The sequence below is a fragment of the Phyllostomus discolor genome, chromosome 4, assembly GCF_004126475.2.
Source record: "Phyllostomus discolor isolate MPI-MPIP mPhyDis1 chromosome 4, mPhyDis1.pri.v3, whole genome shotgun sequence".
Classification (NCBI taxonomy): domain Eukaryota; kingdom Metazoa; phylum Chordata; class Mammalia; order Chiroptera; family Phyllostomidae; genus Phyllostomus; species Phyllostomus discolor.
The window spans coordinates 22,864,177-22,872,424 of NC_040906.2; the positions used below are offsets into that span (position 1 = coordinate 22,864,177).

Below are 8,248 nucleotides of genomic sequence, written 5' to 3' on the forward strand. Positions count from 1 at the left end.
ACAAGATTGGGAAAACGGAATAATAGAATAACCATAGTAGAAATTAATATAATATAATATAATAATAATAACAACAACAACAACTAAGACCTGTATAAACTCACCAGGTTCTGGACATGGCTCTAAGCCCTTTAACAAAGAAATTCATTTACTTCTCACAACTCCATGAGGTAAATAACTATTTGTAACTCTACACATGAGGAAAGAGGACCTGGAGCTATTAGGTGCCTTGTCCAATGTGGCACAGCTAATAAAGGCAGAGCCAAGGTTTGGACTCATGCTGCTCTTAACAGGGCAGCATGACTTAACAGTCAACTTCAGATGCAGCTTAGAAGGTAAGCTGTATTCAAGGATTCAATGCCAGCTGCTAAAGTTTAAAACATTAATCTCAGTCAGTCATGCATTCACCCATTTATTGAAGGCGTCTAACCAAGACCATTCTAGGCTTGACTATCAAGATATTGAAGAGTACACAAAGACAACTGCCTAGCCCTGACCGGTGTGGCTCAGTCAGGGCACATACGGAAGGTGGGACTGATGGAATCAATATCTGTCTGTCTGTCTATCTCTCTCCTCCTCTCTCTCTGGAATAGGTTTTCCTCAGGTGAGGATTAAAAAGGAAGGAAGGAAGGAAGGAAGGATCTATTCATTCCTATATCACTGAACTCTCAAGTGTCTCAATAGAATAGTACATGTGTAATCAGCACAAGTCTAGTAAGATTAAAAATGCAGTAACTATTCCCTGGTGACAGACTCCCAAAGCACTGTTTCAAATGCCACACACTTAGTAGATGGGATGGTTAGTTAGCATCATGATCTGTATTTTCATGAATTAATAAACACACCTTTGACAATCATTTAAGTTGAATTTCATGAATTTGGCTTTGTAGAAACATGTTTAATATAGTAGTAGTGTCTTCAACTCAGAAATTGGTGTCTATTGGATGGATGGATGGATGGATGGATGGATGCAGGCTGAGTAAATTAATAGACTAGGATATTTGGCAATATTCCAGGTTCTTAAAAATAATTTAGCCCTGGTCAGGTGGCTCAGTTGGTTGGAATGTTGTCCTATACACCAAAAGGTCGTGGGTTTGATTCCCAGTCAGGGCACTTACATAGGTTGTGGGTTGGACCCCCAGTTGGGGCACATACACGAGCCAACCAATGGATGTTTCTCTCTCACACTGATGTTTCTTTCTCTCTCTTTCTCTCTCTTCTCTTGTTTCCTTTCTTTCTGTCTCTCTCCCCCCTCCTCTCTAAAATCAATAAACATATCCGAGGGTGTGGATTTAAAAATCATAATTTAGTGTTTCTAGTTTGTTGAGTAATAAATTATGACTCAGGAGAAAATATTGATTTCTATCTTTTCCAATGACTAAAAAAGTAACTTCAAGCAAGTCATTATGGTGCCAGTTTTATTTAATTGTTGTGAAGATTAAATGAACTAACATAAATGAATTATTTAGCATCCTGTCTAATACTTACATGTTAAACAGTCATCCTATTTTAAACTGCCTTTAAGTTGAAACAACCTACGTTTTTAATAAAACAAAAATTCAAATGATACAAAAAACTTTACAGTGCAAAATAAGTCTGTTTAGGCAAAGTTTCTGCTGTTATTACTACTATTATTAGAGGTCTCCAAGCAAAGGAAAACTTTCTCTATTGATTGAGCAGAGAGAGGTTTACAAACCAGTAGATAACATCGTTTGAGTTAGAACCACGTGAAATAACACAAGTATTCTGGCTAAATTCCAGGAGGAGTGATTAACATTCTCCAACCTCAAATAATTTTTATTATTAGCCAACACTTGTCTATCCCCAATAATACACACGTCGCATAAAGGGCACAGAATGAGACAGCCCTCCCCTGGCATGTTCGCCGTCTACACATACTTTCCGCTGAGGGTTTTCCTTCCTTTCTGACTGCTACTCCCTGGCTTCTCAACTCCCACAGCGTTTCAGCCCTGGGAAGTTTGCCCACCCAGAGTGCCAAGTATTTCCAAAAAACAAAAGAGATAAACATGAACACCTGTAGAGTTCCAAGGAACGAAAGATGTAATGTACATGTAAAACATATTTATTAATAGTGTTGATGTTTGTGAAGCTATTGACATTTAGCCCTTTTAAATTCTGAGGCTGCGATTAATACACATATTCTTTATTATTTCCCACAGAGCCTTGTTGAGGGAGAGGGTTATTCTGCCATTTAGTCTCTCAATCTGTACAAAATGGAATCCAGGACAGAAGAACAATAACCGCGGCCTATCTCGCTCCTTTAGTCCAGTCCTGAGTCCTTCAAGTTCCCTGGCCCTCCAGTCTTTTTTTCACCTCCTTCCCAGAAGGAAGAGGTGGGGGAGTGGGAAACAATTCAGACCCTCTTTGTAAGCGTGTGAATGAATTTCAAGTATGCTAAACACCTCAGTCTTCCAACCTAATTAGAACACGTAGAAAAAGAGGCATTTTTAGGACATTTAAAACTTGAAGCATAAAAACCCATTTGGAGAGCGCCACTGTGTGTCCCCGCAGTCGGGGCGCCCAGCAGGTCTTCCCGCGGGCGGCGTCTGCTCCGTGCGCCCGCCCCAGCCTCCGGCTGCTAGCGGGTGCGCAGCTAAGCAGCCCGCAGTCCCCAGGGGGCCCAGCGCCCTGCCCATTACAGAGCCCAGAGCCAGCATTGCTTCTCTCTGCGGGGAACAGCCTGGGATTTTAAAGGATTAACATCTCTCGAGTCTTGCAAAGACAGAAAAAAATCACTTTCTTGTCACAAGCCTAAGATTTTGTTACAAAACGCAAAAGTAAAGGTTGAAGCCTTGGAGATACCTATTGTACATAGAAGGAATGGTTTAAATTGTGTATGCCACGGCCCAACTACCTGGCTTCCAATCTTGGGTTTGCCATCTGAGCGCCTACTATGTGCCAAGCCCTTGGAATACCGCGGGGAACAAGATGGCCTAGCTTGCGGTTTTCTGGGGGGAAACTATCCTTAGCTCGAATACCTTGGATTAGTTTCTAAATCTGTTTCTTCACCTGTAAGGTGTACTTGCCTCATAGAATTTGTTGCAAGGATCTGAGATTTGCATTAAGATGTAAACGATTAACGCACTGTCCCGCACACAGTGCGGCTCAGTAGGCATTCGCTCTTCTCTCGACGTGAGCTCACCTGGTTTGAGGACTGCCCGGAGAGGGGACAGGTGCCACGGTAAAGAATGATTCTTTGAGCAGTTCTTTTACACGAGCGCCGGATTCTGTAAGAATGCTTAGCTGAAGAGAGGAGACCTGGTAGGGGGCCCTGGGAGCAAAGGTTCAGAAGCTAGAACATTACACGAAAGTGAGCCCTGCACCCGTGGGCGCCAGCAGAGAACTCCTTAAGACTTCTAGCAAGGGTTTCCCGCCCCGGGTCTCAAGAAGGCGTGATTAGCATTCGTCCCGCCCCTGTCGCGTCCGGGCCCGCGATTGGGCGGCGCGGCTCTGCTGCCCGCTCAGGGCGGGGCCGGAGGGCGCCCAGAAGGGAGGCCAAGCTCGCGGGGCAGTGGGCGGGGACGCGCGGAGAGCGTGGCGGAGCAGCCCACCAACCGAGCCCTAGCTCGAGGGGGCGGGGCTGGGGCGGGGCCTCCCGGCGGGCATTAGAAGCAGGTGACCGGGCGGAGCGGGAGAGGCTAGTCAGCCTGCGGCCGCGACTCCTTCCCCGCCGTCGCCGCCTCTGCTGCCTCCGCCGCCGTTCAGTGCCAGCCGGAGGTGGGAGAAAGGGTGCGAGTGCGCGGGGGAGGAGCCGAGTCGGGCGCGTCCCAGGAGCGCCGCCACCGCCCCCAGGAGTCGGCTGGAGCGAGGAGCCCCCTGCAGGGGAGGAGGCGAGCGGCGGGCGGGACGCGGCGGCGGGCGCGCACCAAGCAGTCCCGGCAGGGCCAGTGCAGGCTGCTCGCGGTGCTGTGAGGCGGCGGAGTTCCCCAGCCGCCACACACCGCCTTCCTTTCGCCTAGGTGCTGCAGGGGCGTTCGCCCTTCGTGCGGCTTCGGGACCCTGGTGGAACGCACGGCCTGCCCCTGCCCTGCCCCACCCGGATCATGCGGGGGGCCCCAGAGGAGGAGAGGGCGAGTGACCGGCCTGCGGCGATCGCGTTCGGGGGGCGACCCCCTCTCTGAGACGCCCCCACCTGCTGCTGCCATGTGCCGCCTCCTCGGATACCCAGCCTATCACCAAACTTTCCAGGTGCCAGCTTGGCTCTGAGTCGCGTTTTTGAGCGGAGTGTCCCAGAGACGGAGGACCCAGGCTGGCTGCGGAATATCTGCTTCTCTCCGGATCAGCGAAGGTGAGAGCCCGCGCCTTCCCATTTTCCCCTTTCTCCCTGGCCTTCTGCCCTTTGCTAGAGGAAGGCTGAACGCTTCGACCCTGGGGTCCAGCCTGGAGGGCCCAGTGGAGAGGGAGGCGGGGTGGGGCGGGGAGTCAACAGTTCGATTTCAGGAGGTGGAGGGGAGGGAAGGGAGAGTTGAAGCTAGAGATTTGGCGACCGCTTGCAGGGACTTAGCCGTTGACTCCCCTCTAATTGGGAGTGGTTGCAATTTTTCTTCTTTTTTTAAAGAGTACTTTCCTTGGAATCGGAGCCCTAACTGCCCCTCCCCAATCCTATCCGGTGAAGAACTAAGCACGGAGGGAGGCAGCGCCTTCCCAAAACAGTTTATCTTGGGCCGGATTTCTTGAAGAGAAAGAACCAACAGGTTGCCAGCCCCGGCGCCACAAACAAGTCGGTGGAGAGGGAAGCTCCGGTCCCGGTTTCCCCTGCCTGCTTCGGCCCGCGCGGGCTGTGCGAGGCAAGGGGAGGGAGGGGGCTATGGCTCGGCCTGACCCGTGTGCGCCGCCCTCGTTGCTGCTGCTCCTCCTGGCCCAGCTTGCAGGCCGGGCGGTGGCCGCCTCCAAGGCCCCTGTGTGCCAGGAAATCACGGTACCCATGTGCCGCGGCATAGGCTACAACCTGACGCACATGCCCAACCAGTTCAACCACGACACGCAGGACGAAGCGGGCCTGGAGGTGCACCAGTTCTGGCCGCTGGTGGAGATCCACTGCTCTCCGGACCTGCTCTTCTTCCTGTGCTCCATGTACACGCCCATCTGCCTGCCGGACTATCACAAGCCCCTGCCACCCTGCCGCTCTGTGTGCGAGCGCGCCAAAGCTGGCTGTTCGCCACTTATGCGCCAGTACGGCTTCGCCTGGCCGGAGCGCATGAGCTGCGACCGCCTACCGGTGCTGGGGCGCGACGCCGAGGTCCTGTGCATGGATTACAACCGCAGCGAGGCCACCACGGTGCCCCCTAGGCTTTTCCCCGCTAAGCCCACCCACCCAGGCCCGCCAGGGGCCCCATCCTCTGGAGGGGAGTGCACCGCTGGGGGCCAATCGGTGTGCAAGTGCCGTGAGCCCTTTGTGCCAATCTTGAAAGAGTCGCACCCGCTCTACAACAAGGTGAGGACGGGCCAGGTACCCAACTGCGCGGTTCCCTGCTACCAGCCCTCCTTCAGCCCTGACGAGCGCACGTTCGCCACCTTCTGGATCGGCCTGTGGTCTGTGCTGTGCTTCATCTCTACCTCCACCACGGTCGCCACCTTCCTGATAGACATGGAACGCTTCCGCTACCCCGAACGCCCCATCATCTTCCTGTCAGCTTGCTACTTGTGCGTGTCTTTGGGCTTCCTGGTGCGCCTGGTCGTGGGCCATGCTAGTGTCGCCTGCAGCCGTGAGCACAGCCACATTCACTATGAGACAACAGGCCCTGCACTGTGCACTGTGGTCTTCCTGCTGGTCTACTTCTTCGGCATGGCCAGCTCCATCTGGTGGGTCATCCTGTCGCTCACCTGGTTCCTGGCGGCTGGCATGAAGTGGGGCAATGAGGCCATTGCTGGCTATGCGCAGTACTTCCACCTGGCCGCATGGCTCATCCCCAGTGTCAAGTCCATCACCGCGCTGGCGCTGAGTTCTGTGGATGGGGATCCAGTGGCTGGCATCTGCTACGTGGGCAACCAGAACCTGAACTCACTGCGTGGCTTCGTGCTGGGCCCTCTGGTGCTCTACTTGCTGGTGGGCACACTCTTCCTCCTGGCAGGCTTCGTGTCACTCTTCCGCATCCGTAGTGTCATCAAGCAGGGCGGCACCAAGACAGACAAGTTGGAGAAGCTCATGATCCGAATTGGCATCTTCACGCTGCTTTACACAGTGCCCGCCAGCATTGTGGTGGCCTGCTACCTGTACGAACAGCACTATCGCGAGAGTTGGGAGGCTGCGCTCACCTGCGCGTGCCCAGGGCAGGACGCCGGCCAGCCACGAGCCAAGCCGGAGTACTGGGTGCTCATGCTCAAGTACTTCATGTGCCTCGTGGTGGGCATCACGTCTGGCGTCTGGATTTGGTCCAGCAAGACTGTGGAGTCATGGCGGCGATTCACCAGTCGCTGCTGCTGCCGCCGGCGACGGGGCCACAAGAGTGGTGGCACCACGGCCGCCCGGGACTATGCCGAGGCAAGCGCAGCGCTCACAGGCAGGACCGGGCCACCAGGCCCCGCCGCAGCTGCCTACCACAAGCAGGTGTCCCTGTCGCATGTATAGGAGGCCTCAGCCCTGGAGTGCGGGAGGGGGGTTGTTTTGTTTGGTCGCTTTGCCAAGGTCACTTCCGTTTACTTCCCTGGTGCTGATGCCCCCTCCTGGGGCAAGTTGGAGGGAGGGGAAAGGGCCCTTTCAAGGGTGCAGCTGTCCCAGGACTTCTCAGAGGGGCTCAGCTCACGTGTATTCTATTTGCGTTTCTTACTGCGTTCTTTAAGGGAACCCTCTTTCTAATTTATATGTATTTTTCTTAATTTTTAACTTTGTTGCATTTTTAGCAACAACATTTACCTTTGCTTTGGGGGCTTTACAATCCTAAGGTTGGCATTATAATGAAGTTCCACTTAGTTCAGGTTTCTTTGAACTGTATGGTCTGAATTGGAAAAATATATTTCCTATATTTGTGTCTGTAAAAGAAAAATGTGAACAGTGAAAGTTTGGGTTATTGCGACTGAGAAGTTTACCGGCATTCTTTCTCAGCTTGTTTTCTCCTTCCACTGCTTGAAGTGTCCAAGATCTTTTAAGGTGAGCTGCTTGTCCCTGCTTATGAAACTCCGGGTCATCCCAAGGACAGTGTAATGTGGTTAGGGCCTCCCCGAAGTGACAAGGTTAGGGAGTGTTTAGGGATTTGGGGTCCAAGCTAGCTTTGTTTAGTGAGCTTTGGTTTCTTTTCTGTAGAACTTGTAACCATTCTCATTCTTCACAGTGCCAGCATTTGAAATAAGTTAGAGGTAGCAGTATAGGGCCAGGTATAAATATCTGGGGTAGTGAAGACCTAAGGGATGGGCATTGGTTGAGCTTGAATTCTAGATTGCTGCGATGTCAGCTGTGTGCCAGAGGAGTGGGTGGTTCTTCACAGGCTTCAGTGATCCCAAGTTTTTCACAGAATAACCTGTGTTGTAATTTTTGGTAAAAGTAAACCCACTCCCTTCTTCTGGAACTACTTAGTGATAATCGCTAAAGGGGGCTGCTTTGTAGATTTAAGGACTGAAATGGGTATAGCTCTATTAATTAAGTCAATTCCCAACGTTTACCTGCTCCACCGGCGTCCCACCTCCTTTATCATGTTAAACAGTCTTTCTTGCTTTTCTTACTCCTCCTCCTGGAGAGCTGTGATTAGAAACCACACCCACCCTTGAATGAGGTGCTTGAACTGGGGGAGGGAAGCTGGCTACCTGTGAACAAACATTGGCAGCAGTGAGAGAAAATAAGTGTCCCTGGACTTTGGACTAGAGTATAGCCAGATATGTATTCCGAAAGCGGCAAGACATTGCTCTCTGCACCTCTGAAAAGAAATGAGACCCGTACTACACTTGCATTAGTTTTTAAAATGTTTTCCCCACCCCCACCTCAGTATATTTTTCTCCCCCTTTTTCCTGAGAAAGCCTGTGTATTGATATGTGCACACACATACACACGTTTCTTTACTATTAGAAAATCCTGTTTGCTCTCCTAATCTGTTTAACCATTCATTCATGAAGCGTGCTAGGCCAGGACTGAGGAACGGGGTGGCAGTGCATTGGCCAGCAAGAGACCGAGGACCAGAGTTGAGCAGAGACTAGATTTAGGAAGCTAAAATGGCAAACGCAATTAAAATTTGAGAATGCCTCCCTAAGGAAACAAGTCTAGGGAATTTGTGCTTCATTTATACCAAAGCTGGAAAAG

General features: G+C 51.5%; 1 protein-coding gene across 1 annotated transcript; it reads left to right on the top strand.

Annotated features, from left to right (window-relative positions):
• The first annotated feature begins 3,620 nt into the window (after positions 1-3,620).
• On the top strand, positions 3,621-7,780 carry FZD5 (frizzled class receptor 5). Its single transcript, XM_028510445.2, has 3 exons — positions 3,621-3,738; positions 3,981-4,309; positions 4,580-7,780. Exon 3 carries the CDS (start codon positions 4,829-4,831, stop codon positions 6,587-6,589), a length of 1,761 nt encoding a protein of 586 aa, XP_028366246.1. The 5' UTR covers positions 3,621-3,738; positions 3,981-4,309; positions 4,580-4,828; the 3' UTR covers positions 6,590-7,780.
• Positions 7,781-8,248: the final 468 nt, after the last annotated feature.